The 26466-nt window shown below is 42.5% G+C and overlaps 1 protein-coding gene across 2 annotated transcripts; it reads left to right on the top strand.

The window, feature by feature from the left end:
• The first annotated feature begins 8855 nt into the window (after positions 1-8855).
• LOC139375372 (heterogeneous nuclear ribonucleoprotein Q-like) lies at positions 8856-17040 on the top strand. Of its 2 annotated transcripts, XM_071117094.1 has the most exons (12): positions 8856-8986; positions 10460-10619; positions 11356-11474; positions 11897-12004; positions 12131-12244; positions 12487-12663; positions 12765-12900; positions 13697-13902; positions 14112-14261; positions 14362-14483; positions 14671-15008; positions 15720-17040. In XM_071117094.1, exons 2-12 carry the CDS (start codon positions 10472-10474, stop codon positions 15743-15745), a joined length of 1644 nt encoding a protein of 547 aa, XP_070973195.1. In that variant the 5' UTR covers positions 8856-8986; positions 10460-10471; the 3' UTR covers positions 15746-17040. The 2 variants fall into 2 exon arrangements, with proteins under 2 accessions (XP_070973195.1, XP_070973196.1); XM_071117095.1 differs by lacking the exon at positions 10460-10619 and having other exon boundaries at positions 8886-8986; positions 15720-17031.
• Positions 17041-26466: the final 9426 nt, after the last annotated feature.

The raw sequence follows: 26466 nt of genomic DNA, 5'->3' as shown, positions 1-26466 counted from the left end.
AAAAAGGCTTTCATCTCCTAAACAAGGTATGCTTCAACTTTGTTGCTTGCTAATGTTGTGCTTGGAGAAGGTTACAAAGACAGCCCAACTCACAGGGACATCATCAGAGGTGTGAAAGTAATGCTAGATGAATGAATCTGGTTTGGCTTCGTTCTGTTGAATACATGGTTCCCTACATCCCAAATGTTATCCAGTAAATCTGAGTACTGGTGGAGGAGACACAGTATAGAGTTATGAAGAGGCCTATCATTCTGCCAGCACATGGAGAGCCTCTTTAGATAAAGAAGAGAATATGCTTCCCTTGCCAGGAACGGCCTGTTCCTGATGAAATCTAGTTTGAGTTGTGTTCGTACCTGTAAAGCCAGGTGCCATTTAATAGTGGATGGCAGTTGGCCATTACATCAAAGTACCAGGAGCTTCATTCGAAGGTCACCTAGGAAGAAATTCTAAGGTCACCTGTGATTACACAAGTGCCCCCCCCGGGACTGGCCATTGGTCCTGACATGGAGACAACAGCACTGCCTCTGGCTCCCAGACTTCCAAAGACTTTCTTTGATCAGTGAGGTACTGCCAGTGTGAAGCAGGACAGGCTCTGTCATCCCTTAATATGCCCAGCAGTAGGCAGAGTTTTTGGAGTTGCTGGAACTAAACCCTGATGTCTTTGATCGCTGTTAGAGCTCTTCTTTTAAGAGGTGTTCTTTGCATCATTGACCATGGACCAGGGTGTCACGACTTCCACCGAAGTCGGCACCTCTCCTTGTTCGGGCGGCGTTCGGCGATCAACGTCACCAGCTTTCTAGCCATCGCCGCTCCATTTCTCATATATCCATTTGTTTTGTCTTGTTCTATTACACACCTGGTTTTCATTCGATAATTACTGCATGTATTTAGTCCTCTGTTCTCCACAATGTATTTGTGTGTAATTGTTTATTGTTATGTGCATTTTGTCAGGCGCTATACTTTTGCTATGTTCCGTGTTTTCGGCACGTTATTCTTCTTATGTGCTGTCATTTTTGGACCGGAATTAAAGTGCGCCTGTTTATTACACTCTGCTCTCCTGCATCTGACTTCGCCTCCTGTACACACCTCTGACACAGGGTTCTTTAACCTTAGATAAATTCTGCTTTGCCATGTTCCCAGTCTCACAGATCTGTAAAGTAAATACCCCCACAGAGCCTCAGAAGGCAGCAGACAGCTTGGGGTTGGTGATTCATACAACTGCCTTGTATCTGGTACAAAGCACATGCAACGGGCTATGTTTAGGGGTAAACTGGGACAGAAAATTCCTTGAGGCCCCTACACAACCCATTTATTTCCTTGAGAACACCATTATACTTTTGCTCAAAAACCCAAGTTAGACAGGCCCACTAGGCTTAAAATGGACTAGCCCATCTAGCATTTGCCCGAAATGCCAGATGGCCAGTCCACCCCTGGCTATGTTGTCATTATGCAAAATCCTAGATGCACTCTCCCCATAATTGCATGTGATTATTATTTTGCTCCAGACATTTTAAAAAATTCAGCTGGTTGGTCAATTTCTATTCCAAATATGTTCCAAATGGGTTCCCCTTCCCTGGCCAAATTAACTCATGACTCAATGATGTTTTATCAGCCAGGCTTTTAACTTCTCAATATTGGCCTATTGCATCTGACATAGAAACAAACAATACTAGGTGATGATTGATACCAAAAGAGTGCAATATAAAGGGTAGGTAAACAAGGGAGTAATGAAGACCAGGTGTGACTGATGACGGTTGCCAGGTGTGTGTAAAGATGGCTTGCCAGGACCGACAAGCGGCTCCAGGTGCAGGACGACACCGGCCAGGAGGACGGGCCCGAGAGCGAGGAGCGGGCCGGTCCGGACGACAAAGGTGGAAATCTCGGCTGATGTTGGGATCTAGAATGTCATTCCACCAGGTACTGGAGCCGACCCCCACGACGTTGCGAGTCCAGGAGTGATCTGATGGCATAGGTGGGGCCCCCCTTGATGTCCAAGGGAGGTGCGGGGGTGTCGTCGGGGATGAGCAAACACCGGCCTGAGGAGGGAAACATGAAAGATCTGGTTGTTAGTAGGGAGTTGTAATCTGTAAATTACCTCGCTGACCCTCCTGAGGACTTTGAACTGCCCCACAAACCAGGGACTCGGCTTCTTACAGGGCAGTAGAAGAGAGGGAGGTTCCTGGTGGAGAGCCAGACACAATCACCAGGATGAAACACGGGATCCTCACTGCAGTGGGAATCCGCCTGCTCTTTCTGATGGCGGACGGCGCGCTGGAGTCTCACGTGGGTATCGTTCCATACCTCTTCTGTGCTCCTGAACCAATCATCCACCGCAGGAGCTTCGGTTTGGCTCGGAGTCCACGGAGCCAGGGCTGGCTGATAACCCAGAACACACTTCACAGGAGTCAGCCCCGGTGGAGGAGTGTTGCAATGAATTCTGGGCGTATTCAGCCCAAGGAAGGAATCGGGCCCAGTCCCCCTGCTGGTCCTGGCAGTGGTTCCTCAGGAACCTCCCCAGTTCCTGGTTCATCCTCTCCACTTGCCCGTTAAACTGGGGCCGGTGCCCGGAAGTGAGGCTGACCATGACCCTCAGCTTTTCCATGAAAGCCTTCCATACACGTATTGTGAATTGGGGGCCACGATCAGAGACATTATCCTCGGGAAGGCCATAGTGCCGGAAGACCTGCTGGAACAGTGCCTCGGCGACCTGGAGAGCGGTAGAGAGATGAGAAGGATGAAACAAAAGTATTTAGAGAATCTGTCCACTATTACCAAACTGGTGGTAAAACCATCAGAAGAGGGGAGATCAGTGACAAAGTCAATGGACAGATGAGACCAGGGATGCTGAGGCACAGGAAGGGGAAGGAGTTTCCCTGCTGGAGCGTTCCGGGGGGATTGGGAGAACAGAACAGGAGTTGACATATCAAGTGATGGCCTGCACCAAGGTGGGCCACCGGTACTTTCCAGAGATGGACTGAATGGTGCGGGTAATACCTAGATGTCCAGCGATGACAGCTGTGTGCGCCCAGGTCAATGGCCGATCCCTTATCCCTGTGGGAACATAGGTGCGCTCAGGAGGACAAGTGGCAGGGGTGGATTCCCTCTCCAGGGCCTGGCGAATGTCCATATCTACATCCCAGAGCACGGGGGCTAAGACTCGAGAGGGCGGGATTATGGGTGCACTCAAGACAGGAACCTCTCCCGAATCGTAGAGACGGGACAGGGCATCGGCTTTGATGTTGTTTTTTTTAACCTGGGTGATATGTCAGTGTGAAATCGAATCTGGTGAAGAAAAGGGCCCACCTGACTTGGCGCGGGTTCCTTCGCCTTGCTGTCCGTATATACTCCAGTTCCGATGGTCATTGAGGATGGGAAATGGGTCCTGGGTGCCCTCCAGCCAGTGTCTCCAGTCTAATGCCAACTTCACTGCCAGGAGCTCCCGATCGCCAACATCATAGTTCCTCTCTGCAGGAGACAGCTTTTTGAGTAATATGCACATGGATACAATTTCTGTGGATTACCTTGACATTAAAACAGGAAAATGGTCCAATTAACACACTTATCAAGAGAATATCCCTGGTCTTCCCCTACTGCCTCTTATCTGGCGGACTCACTAAACACAAATGTTTAGTTTGTTAATTATGTCTGAGTGTTGGAGTGTGGCCCTGGTAATCTGTAAATACATTTTTTTAAAGAAATTGTGCTGTCTCGTTGGCTAAATATAAGCCATTTCAAATTATTTATACTTTTAACTTTTGATTCTTAAGTATATTTTTGCAATTACATTTATACTGAAGTATATTTAAAACCAAATACTTTTAGACTTTTACTCAACTAGTATTTTACTGGGTGACTTTCACTTTTACTTGAGTCATTGTCTATTAAGGTATATTTACCTTTACTCAAGTATGACGTTTGGGCACTTTTTCCACCACTGATCAGAGCTAACACATTCATTCAATGTAATAGAGCTGAGCTCTTTGACTTTCAGGCTACTATGTTTTTGAATGTAATGTAAAAGATTGAAGGGCACTTGAAAAGAAACCAAAAGAACTAGCTAGAGCCCTTCTTCCAAATCTTCATTTAAATGACAAATGCACAGCCTAAACTGTAAGTTACGGAGAGTAATGATCTAGCTAGTTAATAACACAGAATATCATGATTTTTGAAGGGAAACATATTAATCAAATCTACTTATCATACAATAGTTTAAAATAGTTAATCTCTCACTTTCTCTACACAACTGACTAGGTCATAGGTACCAATGCTTTGTAATAACTAGAGTATAAAACATAACTAAAGTACAAACATTTGTTTAGCTCCATTCGTGCAAGGATCCCTATTCCCGAGGGACAGTGGAAATCAGACCCTTAAATGGGAGATTGAGTAGATACGTGTGTTGTAGAGTCAGGTCACGATCAAGGTCAGCTTTTCCTGCCTATAAATTTACCACTGAGATGTGGAGACATACAGTGGCCATATGTGAATATTTAGGAAGTTCAGAAACTTCTTCCAACCACCCCTTCAAGCTACGCAAATTGATTATGAGTCATCCATGGGTGACATATGCAGAAAGAATAGCATATTTTACAAAGATGGCTTGCTTAATTAATGCAGCATGTCCGGCTTCCGTCTGCCAAGTGAATTAATTAGTTACAAACCCATCATTCTTAGGGTCCCGTCTTATGGTGAGCCTAGAGCTCATAAATGACAAGGGCCCTGCACAATGACATTGGTCATGCCCTTTGCTCAGGCTCCACACCTTGAATAAGCAAAGGGCATGCTCAAATGGCTCTGGCAAAATATGTAACTCTCTGGGCATTCAAGTCAACTTCTCATGGTTTGTGATCATCTTGTGGTGGAGGATGTCATGTGATCATGACAGTATATAGGGGCTATGATACAAATGTGATACAGCCAGCCATTAGCCTACTGAGAAAAGGTCTCAGTAAGAGGATTTAAAAGCATAAGTGTGCTCACAATTGCCGGTTTAGCAGCACAATCTTTAAAAAACCAAACCACAAGTTGTCTTGATTGACTGTTGTCAGAAGAATAGCAACTTTTGTTTCCAACTTTTTTAGGGCCAACGACTATCACAGCTATTTATCAACAAATCGAATTAAACAGTCAAACTATACAGGATTTCGTGATAAGAGTGGCGGTCTCTGGAATGAACATTGTTTGCCTGATCGCTTGTTTGGTTGAACTTCTTTGTTTACATCGGATGTTTGTGAGAACAAGCCAATGAAGAGGGTGACCTGCTTTGGTGGAAAAGGGGATTGTCAAGGGTGTTTAACTACGGTTCTCTCTCCTGTCAACCAAGGATGATTTCAACTCCTCCCTAGAAGTAGAATCGTAATTCATTAGGCACCAAACAGATGAAAACAAACTGGAACCAGGAGGTATCTACCTGAACTTGTCCAATAAGAATCAATTGTTTTTATTTTCTGTTGCGAAACATTTAAAGTTTTGCACTAGTGAATACAACCCTGCATTACCAGGACAGTTAGACTGAGACAATAATATCGGCCTCTACACCTCAGAGGTTTGCAGGAATTAGTGTGTCTGATTATTCTTCAAAAAGATATTGAGTGAAATTCAATAGGATCTGACCTGACTGACACATACTAGTTACTATGATGTCTATAAAATTGTAATTTAGTTGAAAATAGCATATTCTAATAGTATCAAACACAGCCAACTCGTTTTTAAAATATAATGAAAAGGATTGAGGTTAATTCCACTTAAATTCATGCATTTCAGTAATGGGATTGGTAAATTTACTGTTGATAATCGGTCATGTCTAGATGACACACACACACACACTTTCACACTCACTATATATGCTGCTGCTACTGTGTATTATCTATCCTGTTGCCTGGTCACTTTACACATATCTACACATACATAGGTACCTCAATTACCTCGTACCCCTGTACATCGACTCGGTAGCCATGTTATTTTTACTCATTATTGTTATTTGTTATTCACTGTGTATTTATTCCTAGTCTCACTATTTAAACTTTTTTCTATATTTATCTTTAACTCTGCATTGTTGGAAAATGAATTGTAAGTAAGCATTACACTTTTTGTCTACACCATGTGACAAATAACATTTTATTTGGATTTGATTTGGGGTACAGATTTTGTCAAATTGACATCGTAAATAGATTTTTGGGGGCTTTTAGCTAACCCTAACCCTTTTCCTAACCAAATCTGCTACGCTAATTCTCCTAACCTGCTGTGTAAGTTCTCCTAAACCTGCTACGAAAAGTCAATTTTGACAAAAGCTGCATCCCTTTTAGACAGAACTATGGAATCCCATTCCCAGCACATTTTTTTAAATGTCATTTTTTTAGGTCAATACAATCTCATCATTTCAAGATACTAAGTAGAAATTTTAAGATACGCGAGTCAACATTTCGGGATACTATCTCAAAATGTTGAGATACTAAGTTGAAATTTTCGAGAGAGTAAAGCAGGGGTATTCACCTCTTACCCTACCAGGGCCGGAGCCTGCTGGTTTTCTGTTTTACCTGATAATGAATTGCACCCACCTGTTGCCCCAGGTCTAAATCAGTCCCTAATTAGTGGGGTACAACTGGTTTCAAGGTCCAGAGTTGAATTTGAGGGTGGTAGAGCATACTTATAGGATATGTTTCTTCATTTGTAACATTATGTGATTTCAGAGGTGGCACCACAGGTCCAATATATGGTGGGGGGGGGGGGTTATTTCAATAAACAGTCAGGATACATCATCTCACATTTTATAGTTCCTGCAATATGTGTTGTGCAGACAGGGGGGTCCTGGGGCCCAGAGTTTTTCCTGATCTGCTAGGCTAACCCAGTGGTTCTCAAACCTCTCCTCGGGCATCCTCAGCCAGTTCATGTATTTGATCTATTCCAGAACTAGCACACCTGATTCAACTTGTCAGCTAACCCTTGATTAGGTGAATCAGGTGAACATCTAACACAAAATTGTGAAAGTCCCTAGAAGAGATTTGAAAACCACTGGGCTAACCTAACCAGATAAAACTCTGGACCCTAGTTGGAGGGTATGATATAGTAATAAATCAGCTGTAAAACAGTTTTAATGGGCTATGATGGGACCAGATTATTTCTGACCAGGTCATATTGTTTAAAACATTTTTGGCAACAACTGATTGGAAAATAGAACTAACATGGCGGAGTTTGCTTTATGCAGGTTAGAGTCCTGTAGGCCTTTGTTGCTGTAAGTTGCTCACACAGTATGTCATCACTATTTTGTCTATTTAATTTCAATCAATTTTTTATTTTTTTAAATTGAACCTTTTATTTAACTAGGTAAGTCAGTTAAGAAAAATTCTTATTTACAATGACGGCCTATCGGGGAACAGTGGGTTAACTGCCTTGTTCAGGGGCAGAAAGACAGATTTTTACATCGTCAGCTCTGGGATTCGATCCAGCAACCTTTCGGTTACTGGCCCAATGCTCTAAACACTAGGCCCCGGATTGATACATTTTAATACAAAACCAAATTGGATCACATTCACATTTTCTATTAACACAAATAAATGGGCCGATTTTAGGCTGTAAATACGTGTTTGGGCTATAAATCCATGCTGCAGTAGTTAGTGCGGGGGGGCTAGGGTCAGTTTATCTGTTTGTTATATCTGGAGTACTTCTCCTGTCCTATCCGGTGTCCTGTGTGAATTTAAGTATGCTCTCTCTAATTCTCTCTTTCTTTCTCTCTCTCTCTCTCGGAGGACCTGAGCCCTAGGACCATGCCTCAGGACTACCTGACATGATGACTCCTTGCTGTCCCCATTCCACCTGGCTGTGCTGCTGCTCCAGTTTCAACTGTTCTGCCTGTGATTATTATTATTTGACCATGCTGGTCATTTATGAACATCTTGGCCATGTTCTGTTATAATCTCCACCCGGCACAGCCAGAAGATGACTGGCCACCCCACATAGCCTGGTTCCTCTCTAGGTTTCTTCCTAGGTTTTTTGCTTTCTAGGGAGTTTTTCCTAGCCACCGTGCTTCTACACCTGCGTTGTTTGGGGTTTTAGGCTGGGTTTCTGTACAGCACTTTGAGATATCAGCTGATGTACAAAGGGCTATATAAATAAATTTGATTTGATGTTACCGCTTTGTTTACAGTGGGCAGAGGCAATCGGAGCGAAAAGGCTTTTCTTGCCTACCTGCAGCTTTGATTGTTCTCAGTAGGCTAATGAACTGAATCACAGATTAATTGTGCACGAGTTGGCAAATAATGTGACAAATCAGTCTCAATAGTCGTTTGTCCCTTTAATCAACGCTTTTCAATATTTTGTATTAAACTGAATCCAAAGTGTTGGGGCATATGCCAGCTCGTCTGCTGGCAGCCCTGCTGTGTTGATCTCTGCAGCATGGATAGATGGAAATCGCCACATAATGCTACAAATTAAGAAGCTATCTCGACATTTTTAGTTAGTATGTCAATGTTTAGACAGTAGCTATCGACGTTTTAAAAAATCGTGGCGGGAATGGCCTTCCATACAAAACCTTGATCATCTGCCACTCTACTAGGCAAGCCCGTGCATGGGTGTCTAAGAAACCCCATCGATGAGAAAAAACTCGCGGCGTGAACGGGTCTTCGCTAGTTACCACTGCCACAAAGTCATAAACCCCGCCTTGTTCTATAATTAATCTTCTTAACATGTTATTTTGAACCTAAACCTAACCACAGTGCTAACCGGATGTCTAACCCTAACCTTAAATTAAACCCCAAAATCCGTTTTTTGTTTTAATTAATGTTTACGAAAGCGATTTTAAAATATTGTTTTACTTTGTGGCTGTGGTAACTAGTAGAAACCGCGTGAACGTGGCAGCCATTTTACATCCTCAAGAGTGAATGAGTGGAGCCGGACCAGTGCCGGGAGTTTTTACACTTTTTCCTCTTTTAATTCTCACATTTTCCTTCCGAAACAATCAACACCATACAAGTTGGTGATCCATCGGCAGGTATGATGAATACTACTAACTGGTCACGTGATCATAGTACAATGTATAGCTAAAGTCTGTGAGCTTGTGGTGTTTCAAACAATGTGGAAACTGGTGGTTGGGACGGGTTCTACAGACCGGCTTTTTGAAAATGGACTCTCCCTATGTGGCGGCACGTTGACAAACCACGAAGCTAGCTAGCATACTACAAGAAGGCCTCTGTTAAACCAAAGATGCTGGTAACATCAACCTATGACATTCGAGCCAAATTATGTCAACCAGCAAGTTACATATGAGCTATCATGTTTTTAATGTTGCTAGATGGCTAATTTAGCCAAGTGAGCTAATTCTGACAGATCAGGAATGACACATGTTCATTGTCACGGGCTAGCCCAGCCCGTGGCTAACCCAGCCTGCCAAGGAGCTATCAGCAACGCGTGAGCGTGCAAACTTCAATTGGATTGCCTTCTGCCATAGTTTTATTGCAACTCGCGAGCTAGTTCTTCAGCTAACCAATGTTGGCTAATAAAACATTTCATTTCATCCCGCCAACGTACCAAACTGGCATGCTTAGCTAGTAAGGTTTGTTATTGCGACTTGACAGCGTGAGGACTATCATTAGCTAGTTAGTACCGCATGCTATTATTTAGCTAACGTTGGTTAGCTAGCTAACGTTAAGTTGTTGGGATATATACAGTATTTGGATAACGCAGCTAGCTAGTTGACGTTGGCTAACGTTAGGCCACAATGCTAACTATGCGTTTTTGGTTGATATAGATAACTACTTAGCATCCCAGCTAAATGGATTAGTTAGATATTGGCTGCAATGAAGACTTGGCATGAACTGAAATAACGGGAGTTCAATTTGACTTACATTTATGCTCCCTAAGTTTGCTTACTAGTTAATACAGCGTCAGTGTCTTGAGACAACGTATCAAACATTTGTTATAACCATTGTTAATAGTTAGTCGACCACGTAGTATACTCCTGTACACATGCTTGTTGACCGGCTTGCTAGCTACCGGAAACTGGTGGTAGTTACACTGCCGAAGGAACACGTGTATCAACTATAACGTTAGTTAGTGCTGAAGTCAGCAATCAGTAGACTAATTTATAATTTAGCAATCAGGCCAAGCCCTTGTAAATTTTAGTTAGCGTGTTGTGCAAATGTGTTCTTCAAACCTAGTCAAAGGCGGGAAATATGTAATTGCGTGTACACACATTTTACCATGTAGCCTAGCTAACTGTCCTCACAAATGGAAATGAAATTAACGTATGCAGTTAAACTTTAAAAACATCATTGGTATTCATAAGTGTCAGCATTATCAAATTTGATAGACATGCAAAATCAAATATTGTAATTAAAATGTGACCTGATTCCACTGTAAGGGACCACATGGACCCATGTGTGCCTGTTGAACGTGACATCCCCCAAAAGCTCTCAACAGCCTTGCACTTGACCCAGCATTAATTTGGCTCATTGCATTTGCACAGATTTCTGGAGACATGGCCACAGAACATATTAATGGAAATGGTCCAGAAGAACCAATGGATACCACTGCTGCAGTTACCCATTCTGAACACTTCCAGACTTTATTAGAAGCTGGTTTACCACAGAAAGTTGCTGAAAAACTAGATGAAATTTACATAGCAGGTAAGGCACACTGAATACCCAGCATATTTGTATACATAATTAAAATTTTTGCTATTGCATGTGCTGTCATGTATTACATTTTGAATGTGGGAATTGGGATCCTCAAGCAACTTTTTGTGGTTTCCTACCAAAATGGGTACTGCAGTGTTATGAAAAAAGAGAATTTGGACACCACCAATATCGGTGTGAAATAAATGTCATGTCTACATTTCCGTTGTCTTAGAGGTACATCTGGGCAGAGACCACTGGCGACACGGCCAGTGTTGTGTTTAAGAATTCAAGTGTATCAGCACAGATGAGCGGCGAGTTAGGCCACAGTTCGGCGGAGGTCTCTCTGTACAGTCTCAGGCAGAGAATTCAGCCAGATGGGCGCATGCAGGAACAATGGCAGCAGCTGTCGGTGGCTGGGACAGGTGATGGGTCTTCCAAGAGCAGAATGTGGACACGCTCATTAGGAACGCACAGTGCAGAGGACTGTTACATCACATCTGTTGTGATTAGTTCTGCAAGGGTTGAAGGTGCTGTTACTCAATGCACTTTGTCCCCAAAAAAATCTGACAATGTTATCTGAAGTATGAATGCATTATTCAACATTTCAGAGATCCCCAACGCAGTTATAGACACAAAAATAAGAACTTTGATACCTCCAAACATGCATTGCGGCTAGATCCGTTTTGAGAAGAAATCCCGTAGTTCTGTTCCTGATAGTAATGGATGTTTTCTGGTGTCTCCTCAGGTTTAGTATCTCACAGTGACTTAGATGATAGAGCGATCGAGGCTCTGAAAGAGTTCAACGAAGAAGGTGCTCTGCAAGTTCTGTTGCAGTTCAAGGACAGCGACCTCTCACATGTCCAGGTATGTTTGGAGGGGGACGGCGTAGTAGAAGTTGGGTCAGCTGCATGATTAGTATGAAAATGTATGCTCACTACTGTGTCGCTCTGGTTAAGAGCGTCTACTAAATGACTCAAATGTAAATGATTAGACTGCACTGTATGTCTTTAAATGAAATTTCACCATCTAAAGCAGTGTTTCCCAACCCTGGTCCTTGAGTACCCCCAACAGTACACATTTTTATTGTAACCCTGAAGTAGCACACCTGATTCAACTAATCATCAAGCCCTGAATGAGCTAAATTAGGTGTGTTTGTCCAGGCTACAATGAAAATATGTACTGTTGTGGGTACTTGAGGACCAGGGTTGGGAAACACTGCTATAAAGTATATGTATTGATTATTTTTTTTATTTTTGTTAAATTTGTTGCATTTTTTTACTCAACAGAACAAAAGTGCCTTTCTTTGTGGAGTTATGAAGACATACAGACAGAGGGAGAAACAGGGGACCAAAGTCTCAGACTCCAGCAAAGGACCAGATGAGGCCAAAATCAAAGTATGGTTTTAACAAATATTCTTGAAATAAGCAATCGTAGAGATTTTATAAAGGTATCATTATTTTATGATGTGCAGTTGTTCTCTGGAGGGTGTTTGACCTGAATTATGTTATTTAAATGAACAGGCCCTGCTGGAGAGAACTGGCTACACACTTGACGTGACAACGGGTCAGCGGAAGTATGGAGGCCCTCCCCCGGAGTCGGATCACTCAGGGACACAGCCCACGATCGGTACCGAGGTATGTCTCTACAATATTTAAATAGTGTTTGATTAGTGTGTAATAGTTTTCCTCAGTGCGGATGATGTTTCTGCATTCTGTGTCCAAATGATGAAATCATGTACTTTTTCCTGGAGTGACTTCAGTTGCATTGATGGTTTACCGCTAAGATCTGACTGGACACATTCATTCTGTATTTTGGAGATTTATTTTAACAATGTTTCTTTCACACCAAGATAACCTCCATTTTGCTATCATCTCAGATTTTTGTTGGCAAGATCCCCAGAGATCTATTTGAGGATGAGCTGGTACCTCTGTTTGAGAAAGCTGGGCCCATTTGGGACCTGCGTCTGATGATGGATCCACTCAGTGGCCTCAACAGAGGTTACGCCTTTGTCACTTTCTGCACTAAAGAGGCGGCACAGGAGGCTGTCAAGCTGGTATGAAACACTTGTGGTAAACTTCTCTCCTGAGAACAGTAGGAATGGAGAATTTAAGCCCACCCAACCATGTCATGAACTCTCTTATTCTCTCCCCACAGTGTAACAACAATGAAATTCGACCCGGCAAACATATTGGCGTGTGCATCTCTGTGGCCAATAATAGACTGTTCGTTGGTTCCATCCCCAAGAGTAAAACAAAAGATCAGATTGTGGAAGAGTTTGCTAAAGTCACAGGTAAGGTTGAATGATCCTCTGGACATTTTGAAAGGCCAGTCATGTTGTCTTGGCAAAAGTGATCGTTTCCTTGGCTTAGCAGTAACTTTGACAACTGTCTGTAGACTTTGCCTTACTATTACTGAATGCACATATCATGATCAAGCACTAGAGCAGGGCTGCCCAATCCTGGTCCTGGAGGCCAAAACACCTGTTTTTTGTTTCACCTGGCAGTTAATTGCACTCACCTAGTGTCCCAAGTCTGAATCTGTCCCTGATTAGAAGAGGATGAAAAACAGTGCTTGGGCCCTCCAGGACAAGGATTGGCAGGCCTGCACTAGTGTGTTAGATTGCGTTTAGTCTGAGTTAAGAGTTATGTGAGGGCTATATTTTGTAATGTAATAGTTAATTCCCAATGTGGTGGTTCTGTGTCCAAATGATGAAATGCATATATTCTACCCTGGAGTAAATCTGTTTACGCTGATAGTTTACCGCTAAGATCTGACCGGACACTTAACTGGGCACAAATCAACAGTCTCTCGAGACCAATGTCCAAAGAGAACAGCTGTGTCAAATAAAGGAGACACTAAATGTTTTGAGTAAACTGAAGGGAACATTCTTTGATTGCATAAAGTCTTGAATGTGAAATATTCTCTTCTGGTGCCAACTGTTGTATGCTTTTCAGTAAGGTACTCAGAGTTCAATTTTTTGACTTGGCATTGCATATGGAGGAGCTAGAGCGAGCTGTCTGGTGCACTGGTCACTGTTCAGCTAGGATACCCTTTATGCCTTTCCCCTTCTGCCCCTCTTTCAACAGAGGGTCTTAACGATGTCATACTGTACCATCAGCCAGATGACAAGAAAAAGAACAGAGGCTTTTGCTTCTTGGAATACGAAGACCACAAAACTGCAGCTCAGGCCCGCCGCAGGCTGATGAGTGGCAAGGTCAAGGTGTGGGGGAATGTGGTGACTGTGGAGTGGGCCGACCCCATAGAAGACCCTGATCCTGAAGTCATGGCCAAGGTATGGGGAGCAAAGATTACATGGCTCATTTTGCTTGTGAATAAATTGTGTTTTGATCTTTGTTCTGCCTATCCATAAACTTGTAGAAGAACACTGATTTGTGTTGGAGGCTGTTGACCAAGGAGTAAGAATAGAGGTAACCACCCGTGTCTGAGAGCCAGAAACGGATTTGCAGGATTGATAACCCACCACTACTTTTCCCCTCCCAGGTGAAAGTGCTGTTTGTTCGGAACCTTGCGAGTACTGTAACGGAGGAAATACTTGAAAAGGCCTTCAGTCAGTTTGGCAAGTTGGAGCGGGTGAAGAAGCTGAAAGACTATGCCTTTATCCACTTTGAGGAGAGAGACGGAGCAGTCAAGGTACAGGCTGGAGTCTTTATATTTCTCTAACGAGAGTATCAAGGAATTGTGGTAAAAAATGGCACTTTTTTGAATAGTTATTAAACTTGCATCTTGACAGGCCTTGGCCGACCTGAATGGGAAAGACCTGGAGGGAGAGCACATTGAAATAGTCTTCGCCAAACCACCTGATCAGAAGAGGAAAGAACGCAAAGCCCAGAGGCAAGCGGCTAAAACACAAATGTAAGCAAACCATTGATTTGCAGTTATTCGAGACCTTCATTATAGTTACATTGTTGGGCGGCCTTTCATCATTGAGTTCTCTTGAGTGACTGAACAGAGAAGTTTAAAACATGAAAAACATAAAATTCTCGTGTCCTGTATGGTTACTAAACAAGTGCATATCCTCTCGCCTACCCATTCTTCACAGGTATGACGATTACTATTTCTACGGCCCACCCCAGATGCCACCTCCCACAAGAGGCAGAGGACGAGGCGGCGGCCGTGGTGGCTATTCCTACCCCCCTGACTACTACGGCTATGACGATTACTACGATTACTATGGCTACGACTACCACAACTACCGGGGCGGCTATGAAGACCCCTACTATGGCTATGAGGACTTCCAATCTCCCGGCCGAGGACGATCCCGAGGCGGAGCCCGTGGTGGTGGTGCCCTATCCTCCCGGGGCCGTGGAGCCGTCACGCACAGGGGCAGACTAGGGGGTTTCTCCCAGCGAGGAGGAAGTGGCCCTGGATCAAGCAGAGGTGTGCATGGGACCAAAGGGGCACTGGGTAAATGGGGACTAGCTGTGTTAATAGTCAAAGCAAATCTTTGCCATCAGCTATATGTTAAATGCAAACATACTATTTGGACAGGACTTTTTTCCCCTTAACTTGAATTACCTTTTTATACAAATATAATTTTCTACCTGCATTTGTCTTCCTTATTTGGCATAAATTGACCCAAGGTGTGTGTATATAATAAGCCTAGAAAGTAAGGAATCAGTCATACAGATGGACCCATTTTATTTCTACTTTTGAAAGCTGGGCTAGATGTCCCTCACATTAAATTGGGAAAATGTTATGTATGCAAATGTCTTTAGTTTTATGTCCAAATGATGAAATACTTATATTCTATCCTGGAGTAACTCTGGTTACGCTGATAGTTTACCGCTAAGATCTGATTGGACACATTGGACATTTTAGGTTATTATATACATGACTAGAAGACGTCCTCAGATTTGTGTCCATTGATGGGCAAGTATGCTTATTCTCAACATTTGAAGACAACTGCTTTGACTGGTGTCACCTTTCAGAGCAACAACTCTGAAAGGTCTGGTTCCTCTGCATATTTAGATTAGCATATGTAGATTTAAATCCGCATATTAGGATTACCCTGAACTAGTTTTATATCATGTTAAATGATTGAATGTCATTAGTGATGTTTATATTCTGTCTCTGTTGCTTGGCCAACAGGGAAAAGGGCTCGAGGCCGATCCTGACCTGTCACTATGAAGACTGACCTACTGTGTTGGGTTACACCAGAAGCGGCAACGGATACGGATGGATAAGTCAGTGAAATGGTCCAATATTCCAGCCTTACAGAAGCATCTCCCCCAAACTGCCACCTAAACAATCACCAGATTATTTAGATACACACACACCACCCCCCCCCCCCCCAATGCCATTTTAGATAATTATTGAAGAATTTGCACTTTTTAAGTTTTAGTTTGAAGTGGCTCAAAGGAGCTTGATGCTATTGTATATTTTTGTGCTAATCGGAATTTTTATTGTCGGAATATCCATGTTAATCTTAATCGTTTGATTTGGATGTTTGAAGAGAACATCTGCAGGTTTTGGGTGTGACCACCAGGCATGGATAAGTCAGGCATTCCAGGAAAGTGGTTATTTTCAGAACTTGTCTTTTAAAGGGTTGGTTAACTACCTCAGTACAGAGGATTAAACTACCCTGCCTGTACTGTAAATAGGGAAACTATATTGATGAAAGCAGGGCTTGTTTCCTACAAAATATGCACAAGAGCAGCAGAACAACCCGAAAGTACTTAATGTAATATAGTAATTTTGTTGCAGTTCTGACACTGCAAACAGTCAAACTGGCCGTGCAAAATAATTGCATATGATGAGCCTGAACAAGCCCTGCTTTTATCCTATTTTCAACTGAATTAGCTGCCTTGCTTATTCAGATTATTGTAGTTACTGGTTGTATAGTTTGGAAAATGTTACTTTTGTAAAGGCTTGAACATCAACGAAGGCATCAACTGTCTTTGAAAAAGCCCTGCAGTGTCCCTTTGCCACTCCAATGGATAAAAAATAAATTTAAAAAGAATAGAACATAATTATGTTCAGTCAGTTACACCCCCCCCCCCCCATTTAGTTTAAAAGAAATGTCCCAATCATGTGAAATCTTGAACAGTCCCCCTCTAACTCTAAGCCAGCTACTATTTAGTTAAGCCACTTGATTGAAATGAAATGCCTGTGTGCCTGTAGCTGTTTCAGGGGGGTGGGGGATCGTTGTCATTGTGGTCAAAGGGATACTGCAGCTATGATTTGTATTCCATGTATAGCGAAAAAGGATACCGAACTATTCATCCGGTTTTGTACACAGTTAACTCCCTCAATAAAATCATTACAACCACCTTTTGAAAAGATGTTAGCAGTTTTAAACCATTGTTGGTGGCCAACAACGTTTTTTGCATTCCTGCAAATAAATTGTTTTATACTGTAAAATGGAGGTGAGTGTAACTTATTTTTGTAATAAAGTTTTTGATTTCTATCTGTGTCTTACTCTCTGTATGACTTTCTGTTGAACCATCTCAGTTATGCACTGATTATAGCATAGAATTGCAACATATCCTTTCTGATTCACACAGCACAGTAAGCACTACTTTCTCACGCAGGGATTCTTCAACCAGAGGCACGTGTGTACTGTCCTGTGATTTCAATTGAATCATTACGTTGATCAGTACTTGGCAGTGACACATCGGTTTTGTCGTCAGCCTGCTGCAACATGAAATGAGCGTTGTAGAGATTAATATATGCTTTGCTTTTAGAATATTGTGTATCGTTATGATAGAAGGTGATGTTTACATATAGGCTATAAAAAAATAACGCTCAACAATGTTGCGTGATCCCATAATGAACCGGAGGTGACAAGCATGGCGAAGACCGACTCCCGTTATTTTGATGACGAAAACACATGTTGGGTGTATGATTAATATTCATAAATACAAAGAACTTGAATGAATGGGGAAGCCATTGTTGACACAAGCAAGTCTTCCGCTAAGGGACAGCTCGAAATGTAATGAAGGGACATGGGTGTTCCAAAATAGGGGTGAGTTTTTATTTTTTTTGTTTTGGGGAAGGTTGTCTTTTTCGGGGGCGGCACAGGGGAGGGTAGTGTTTTTTTTTTTCTTCTCTGGTTTAAATTCCCTCTTCTGCACATACTTTCCCTATAAACAATAGCTTGACTTTTGATATTACCATAATACATTTTAGAAACATTTGTGAAGGTTTGGTATGGTGTGGCTATTATTAAACTTTAGTTACTGCAGGCCTATGATAGGAAGGCAGTGCGCTCTGGCTCTCCAACTGACTGACAGTTGAACTTGAGGTGAGGAAGTCTCAGACTTGACATAGGATGTCGGTGGGCGGAGCCGGGAGGGTCGTCAGCGAAATCGGACACACTTGGGCCCGGGCGTGTCCCGGGGATAAATACACCTTTCCCCCATTTGAGGAGATTCCATGCAGACGTATATTTGTTTGTGGAATTTTGTGGTTTGTTTGTTTTTGGCACTGTCCATGCATGCAACCACTCACCATTGTTAATTGTATATAGTTTACTTTAGTTAATACAAATATTTTTGTTATTCCTTGATCTCTGACAGTGTCAGCTATGATAAGGTTAAAATGGCTGTTACAGATTTATGAATTGGTTCCTGAGGCTTACGTCAACGATTTAGAACTATAAAAAAGGCTGATAAACAGACATGTTGAGTTTGCGCAAGAGTTATCCTCAGTTTAAATGTGGGGTTCCGCCTCTGCGGTTACGACTTTCCAGGGGCTGTGTGATCTGATTATGCTAGAGCTATTTAAGGACACAATCCCCGATCGTATAGCCACGTACATTAAAGATCGAAACATTTCTCCGAAGCTTCGGTTTTGGCGGATGAGTATGTTTTGACACACAAGTGGCTTTGCAGAGCCCCGTATTTGGAGGGAGTGGGGACGTTCAGAGATTTTGGCCTGGCCCACTGAGACCCTCTGGTTTACGGGCAGAGGGTTGAGCCTGGCTCCTGTGGTAAAGCTTACTTAATAAGTCAAGTGTCACTCCTGTCATTGTTCAGGTCATTGGAAAAAATGAATGTCCTGTTCTCAGGGCTAAGGGTAAATTCAGTACTTGCGCTAAAGTTAAACCAAGCCTACAGCATTAGCAGCGCCGGTCCCACATCTGTTCACTCCTATCACTCCGTTTCGCCAGCAGTGAAAGTCCCAATTGACCCAGATCGTTTACCTTTCGTGACGATCCTGAGGGACACAGGTGCCTCTGAGTCGTTTGTGTTAGTCTGTGTTACCCTTCTCTGCTGAGACTGATTCGGGGAATAATTTGGCCGGTGAGCGTGTTTGGCCTATTGTCTCCACCGCTAGTGGTTTCCGTTTAGCGGTCTTTTGAATGGATGAGCGCGCGCATTTTCCCAGAGGTGTTCTCTGCGTGCGCAGTGAAGCGTTCCATGAGCGGTGGCGACCTAGTCGCTGCACCGGCTAACGATGTTACAAAGAAATCTGTCAGTATTTTTCCTGTGATCCCGTTATCTGTGCCCCGCTCCGATGTAACGAATAGACAACTGTGACACCGCCTTAGAAGAGTCACGTGACTGACCACTGTTTATTTTGTTTTGTCCTTTTGCTTTCTATTCCTTGATCTCTGCGTTGTCTCCCTTTTTGTTACGGACTACGATCCAGTTAGTGACAATCATGGTGCTGGCTGTGCCAGGTTGACTCTGAATGCATATGGATGTCTGTCAAATTTCTTAAATGTCTGGTAAATTAAAATCTTCTGCACTAGTCCAGTGTCACTTTGATTATGCCTGCACATCATGGTTCAACAGCAGCCCCAAACATCTAAAGAATAAGCTAACAGCCAAACAGCTTGTAAGAATAGTACTTAAACTCCCACCTCGTACTCATCTGGAGATTGAGCATTTTTTCCTCTTTGTAATATCTACGTAATTGTATACTGAACAAAAATATAAACACAACATGTAAAGTGTTGGTCCCATGTTTCATGTGCTGAAATAAACGATCTCAGAAATGTTCCATATGCACAAAAAGCTTATTTCTCTAAAATGTTCTGCACACATTTGTTTCCATCCCTACTCGTAGGCAATTCTTCTTTGCTAAAATAAACCATCCACCTGACAGGTGTGGAATATCAAGAATCTGATTAAACAGCATAATCATTACACAGGTGTACCTTGTGCTGGGAACAATAAAATGCCATTCTAAAATGTGCAGTTTTTTTACACAACACAATGCCACAGATGTCTAAAGTTTTGAAGGGAGCATGTAATTGGCATGCTGACTGCAAGAATGTCCACTAGATTTGTTGCCAGAGAATTTGTTAATTTCTCTACCATAAGCAATGTTGTTTTAGAGAATTTGGTGATACGTCCAACAGGCCTCACAACCGCAGACCATATCAGCCCAGGACCTCCACATCCAGCTTCTTCACCTGTGGGATTGTCTGAGACCAACCACCCGGACAGATGATGAAACAGAACTATTTATGTCAGTAATAAAGCCCTTTTGTGGGGAAAAACTCATTCTGATTGACTGGGCCTGGCTACCCAGTGGGTGCGCCTATGACCTCTCAGACCCACCCATGGCTGCGCTTTTCGTCGCAGGTTAGGAGAGTATTTTTGCGAACTCTTTCCATAACCTTAAACTTAGTGTCCTAACCTGCTACGTTAATTCTCCTAACCTGCTGCATAAGTTCTCCTAACCTGCTACGAAAAATGGCGTGAAAATAGTGTTTCCCTGAGGGGAAGTTGACATTTGGCTATCCTGATAAGTAGGTATTCCTCCATCAACTAGCTTGACTCATCCTGCAGCTTTGATTGTGGTGAGTATAGACAACAAATTATCAATTTGCACCTTTTTCCTGCTTAGCCTTGGGCTGCAACCTGGTCTCAGAGCATTTATTTTTTATTCTGTATGTAAATCCGAGACACTCCATTTAGTATGATATGTTATGTTTTGTATGGTATGTAATAATTTGTGGATGTCTATCAACCATTTTGTATCATATGTTATAAATTACAATTCGTATTACAGTTGAAGTCGGAAGTTTACATACACTTAGGTTGGAGTCATTAAAACTCATTTTTCAACCACTCCACACATTTCTTGTAAACAAACTATAGTTCTGGTAAGTTGGTTAGGACATCCACTTTGTGCATGACACAAGTAATTTTTCCAACAATTGTTTACAGACAGATTATTTCACTTATAATTCACTATATCACAATTCCAGTGAGTCAGAAGTTTACATACACAAAGTTGACTGCTCCTTCAAACAGCTTGGAAAATTCCAGAAAATTATGTCATGGCTTTAGAAGATTCTGATAGGCTAATTTATATAATTTGATGTCAATTGGAGGTGTACCTGTGGATGTATTTCAAGGCCTACCTTCAAACTCAGTGCCTCTTTGCTTGACATCCTGGGAAAATCAAAAGAAATCAACCAAGACCTCAGGAAAAAAATAGTTGACCTCCACAAGGTCTACAATTTCAAATGCCTGAAGGTACTACCTAAACCAAAGCCTGAAGGTACCACGTTCATCTGTACAAACAATTGTACGCAAGTAAAAACACCATGGGACCACGCAGCCGTCATACCGCTCAGGATAGAGACGTGTTATGTCTCCTAGAGATGAACGTACTTTGGTGCAAAATGTGAAAATCAATCCCAGAACAACAGCAAAGGACCTTGTGAAGATGCTGGAGGAAACAGGTACAAAGGTATCTATATCCACAGTAAAACGAGTCCTTTATCGACATAACCTGAAAGGCCGCTCAGCAAGGAAGAAGCCACTGCTCCAAAACCACCATAAAAAAATCCAGACTACGGTTTGCAATTGCACATGGGGACAAATATTGTACTTTTTGGATAAATGTCCTCTGGTCTGATGAAACAAAAATAGAACTGTTTAGCCATAATGACCATCGTTATGTTTGGAGGAAAAGGGGGAGGCTTGCAAGCCGTGAGAACACCATCCCAACCGGGAAGCCCGGGGGTGGCAGCATCATGTTGTGGAGGTGCATTGGTGCAGGAAGGGCTGGTGCATTTCATAAAATAGATGGCATCATGAGGGAGAAAAATTATGTGGATATATTGAAGCAACATCTCAAGACATCATTCCGGAAGTTAAATCTTGGTCGCAAATGGGTCTTACAAATGGACAATGACCCCAAGCATACTTCCAAAGTTGTGGCAAAATGGCTTAAGGACAACAAAGTCAAGGTATTGGAGTGGGCATCACAAAGCCTTGACCTCAATCCCATAGAAAATGTTTTTGGCAGAACTGAAAAAGCATGTGCGAGCAAGGATGTCTACAAACTTGACTCAGTTACACCAGCTCTGTCAGGAGGAATGGATCAAAATTCACCCAACTTATTGTGGGAAGCTTGTGGAAGGCTACCCGAAACGTTTGACCCAAGTTAAACAATTTAAAGGCAATGCTACCAAATACTAATTGAGTGTATGTAAACTTCTGACCCACTGGGGATGTGATAAAATTAAATCTGAATTAAATTATTCTCTTTACTATTATTCTGACATCTCAATACTTTGTTATATACCCTTTGTTGGCAATGACAGAGGTCAAACATTTTCTGTAAGTCTTCACAAGGTTTTCACACACTGTTGCTGGTATATTTTGGCCCATTTCTCCATGCAGATCTCCTCTAGAGCAGTGATGTTTTGGGGCTGTTGCTGGGCAACACAGACTTTCAACTCCCTCCAAAGATTTTCTATCGGGTTGAGATCTGGAGACTGGCTAGGCCACTCCAGGACCTTGAAATGCTTCTTACGAAGCCACTCCTTCGTTGCCCGGGCTGTGTGTTTGGGATCATTGTCATGCTGAAAGACCCAGCCACGTTTCATCTTCAATGCCCTTGCTGATGGAAGGAGGTTTTCACTCAAAATCTCACGATATATGGCCCCATTCGTTCTGTCCTTTACACAGATCAGTCGTCCTGGTCCCTTTGCAGAAAAATAGCCCCAAAGCATGATGTTTCCACCCCCATGCTTCACAGTAGGTATGGTGTTCTATGGATGCAACTCAGCATTCTTTGTCCTCCAAACACGACGAGTTGAGTTTTAACCAAAAAGTTATATTTTGGTTTCATCTGACCGTATGACATTCTCCCAATCTTCTTCTGGATCATCCAAATGCTCTCTAGCGAACTTCAGACGGGCCTGGACATGTACTGGCTTAAGCAGGGGGACACGTCTGGCACTGCAGGATTTGAGTCCCTGGCGGCATAGTGTGTTACTGATGGTAGGCTTTGTTACTTTGGTCCCAGCTCTCTGCAGGTCATTCACTAGGTCCACCCGTGTGGTTCTGGGATTTTTGCTCACCATTCTTGTGATCATTTTGACCCCACGGGGTGAGATCTTGCGTGGAGCCCCAGATTGAGGAAGATTATCAGTGGTCTTGTATGTCTTCCATTTCCTAATAATTGCTACCACAGTTGATTTCTTCAAATCAAGCTGCTTACCTATTGCAGATTCAGTCTTCCCAGCCTGGTGCAGGTCTACAATTTTGTTTCTGGTGTCCTTTGACAGCTCTTTGGTCTTGGCCATAGTGGAGTTTGGAGTGTGACTGTTTGAGGTTGTGGACAGGTGTCTTTTATACTGATAACAAGTTCAAACACTTGCCATTAATACAGCTAACGAGTGGAGGACAGAGGAGCCTCTTAAAGAAGAAGTTACAGGTCTGTGAGAGCCAGAAATCTTGCTTGTTTGTAGGTGACCAAATACTTATTTTCCACCATAATTTGCAAATAAATTCATTAAAAATCCTACAATGTGATTTTCTGGATTTTTTTTCTCATTTTGTCTGTCATAGTTGAAGTGTACCGATGATGAATATTTACAGGCCTCTCTCATCTTTTTAAGTGGGAGAACTTGCACAATTGGTGGCTGACTAAATACTTTTTTGCCCCACTCTAAGTCCGCTGCTACAAAAGATGTGTGTGACTGAATGTCTATTAGGTCATATTGTATTTCTGTGAGTTTGAGAATGAAGAATGTACTGTTCCTACTGTTAAGTCTCTGAGAAGGCCTCTGAGTTTACGGTTCATTTTAATAGATTCTCGCAATACAGTAATAAATAAATGAAGTACCATCAGTCTTATGTTTTACTGCCTCCCAATGGCCAAATAGTATACTGGCGCACATCATGGAATTGAAAGGGTTCCACTTGAGCACTTTTATTAATTTGGCTATATGTGACAAAAGGTTGGACTAATGGTTTTATCAATATTTATCAGTTAATTGGCATTATTTATCTTAATATTTATCTATCGACAGACCAACCTTACTTCTAGAGAACTATCAACCATGGCTGGACATGAAAGTTCCCTCAAGTTGATGCCTCTCTTTAGGTAGAGGTATGGGACATTGAAAATATCTCCTTATTTTGTGCATTCTTAAGTGGTTGTGTTGTTATAAGATGTGATCTTTTTTTGCTGTGTTTCAAGGTTCTGGAACTGATTCTTCAAAAAGTTGTGAATCCCTGGTACAGATGATCACATGTTGCCAGAGTATCAATTTCAGTTGAATGATTTGAATGAACAGTCCAAGTTTAGGCCCAAACCAGACACTTAGGGTGTGTTTGTAAATTCCCTTTAGCTATCTATTCCGATTTCAGAGGACTCTCATCTGTGTGCAAGAGTACAAAATAACTGAATTTACGAACGCGCGCAACACCTGTTGAATATGACCAGTGTCAATAAACTTCTGGCAAAAAACAGAAATTCAATTGTTTCCAACAGCACAGTTACAGTCACCAACGCAGTAGATAACATAAACAGCCTAACCAGCTCTGCTAGGGTGAGAAAAATGGCCAGAGTGGGGTGTTCTCTCATTTGTCTGAAAGTAGCTAGCAAGCTAGCTAACTTTAGCCGGTTATATTGGGTGCTTGACTGCCGTTGTGAGGTCAGAAGATCAACCCTACTCCTCGGCTAGAGGTTCCAGAGCACGTTCGGAACACTCCGAGAGCCAAAACCTCTGAGGACAATCTGACAACGCAGTGAATTTACAAACGCCCAGAGCACACTCTGAGCTTTTTCTGACAACCCAGAGTGAATTTATGAACACACCATTGTTCGCCGCACACTATCTTCTATGCCCTTCAGACTGTTAGCGGCTAACACAAAACAAATGGAATATGTCAGCTAACTATTTACCTTGTTGAACGCACCTCAGGTGTGTTACTGTATTCCTCTAAAGTAGTGCTTCATGTTGCATTAAATATTTGTATGCATAGACATATGACCTGGTTGTTTTCACCAGTGAAGGGATATTACAGATGATGAGGTGTTTGAGGATGAGCTGAGTGACTCTGCATTTTGTTGCTGCTGTGCTTGTACGCCGAACTCAAAAGATAAAACAGGCTTTAAACTATTCTAGTGATCAGATTTTTTTACCTTAATAATATTTAACCTGTAAAATGTTTCATTGACACATCAGAGATGATTTATATTCTGATTCACATAGAAAAAGGTTGTTTTCAGGCTTGATTTGCTGTCTCTCCCAGGACTTAAACAAGCCAAAATGGGCCATTATAAATCAATTCTCATTCCCATTTTAGGACTCCATGAACCATTTGCTTCTCATATTCATAGACAACTTTCCTCCCAAGGCCGCCATAGAGCCTAGCTCAACCTTGGTTCCCTTACTGCACAACTACTGTGACGTTTGCAACAAGAAGCCCTCTGTAAGTAGCTTAGTAACCCCTCCCTCCTTCCTCTTCTCCCAAATACTGCCCTTCCCTACAACTATTTTCCTCCTAGGTCTGATAACCCTCTTTCAATTCATTTGAATTGAAAGGGATTTATTGTCATGGGAAACATGTTTACATTGCCAAGCAAGTCTCTCAAGTGCTGAAGCTACAGCTGAAGATCAGGGAGCAGCAGGACCTGCTCTTCTGCTTCATGAACTTCCTCACGCTGGAGGGTGCAGTGCACGTGCTCCAGTTCTGCCTCACGGTGGGTAAGGCTTTGGCCATTCACCTATATCCCAGATAGTTTTCAGTCTATTGTATCTCTATGACCTGGCCCAGAAACAACCCCCCTAGCCTCTATTCCTTCGGTGTTTAGAAATCTGAAGGAAATGGATAAGTGAAAGCAATATGGCAGAAACTCTCCAGTCAAAATTGAAGGCTTAAAATCTGCAATCACCAAAGGGGAAGGGGTTGTTTACCGAAGGGGGAAGGGTTGTTTCTGGACCAGGTCCAAGTCTTGATTCCCCTCCCTTCTGCCCTTCATTACACAGGAAATAAGGTACTGAGTTCACCTAGCCCTCTAATAGGCGAATTAAAGATGTATTTATTTCACACTGTATACACATTCCTTAATTAGCTATAGCACTGGTTGTAGTTCCTCCCTCTCATTCACCACTCTTGTCTTCCTCTGTCTGTGGTGACTTACTTATCACCAAGTGACACTTATGAAAATGTCAATTGGTGTCAAGTGGCACTGAGAGGACATGTCTGCGAAGTTGAAGGGTTTACATGGTGCAACAAGTCTGCTAGAACAGCCTGTCTGCTGCTGGTAAGGCCTGGGGTCATGTTATTTTAAACTGTTATGCAACGGCAAAAAAATAAGGGGTTTTGAAGTACAGGTAATCCCTTCCTGTTTATTTTTTATTTATTGTATTGAATCTTTATTTCACTAGGCAAGTCAGTTAAGAACAATTTCTTATTTACAATGACGGCCTACCCTGGCCATACCTTAACCCGGACGACGCTGGGCCAATTGTGCGCTACCCTATGGGACTCCCAATCCCGGCTGGTTGTGATACAGTCTGGAATCGAACCATGGTCTGTAGTGCCACCTCTAGCACAGATGCAGTGCCTTAGGCCGCTGTACCACCCGGGAGCCCCATATGAACAGTTTTCTAAGCAGAATATTCATTTTT

The sequence above is a fragment of the Oncorhynchus clarkii genome, chromosome 19, assembly GCF_045791955.1.
Source record: "Oncorhynchus clarkii lewisi isolate Uvic-CL-2024 chromosome 19, UVic_Ocla_1.0, whole genome shotgun sequence".
In the NCBI taxonomy this organism is placed as follows: domain Eukaryota; kingdom Metazoa; phylum Chordata; class Actinopteri; order Salmoniformes; family Salmonidae; genus Oncorhynchus; species Oncorhynchus clarkii.
This window is presented reverse-complemented; position numbering and strand designations above follow the sequence as displayed.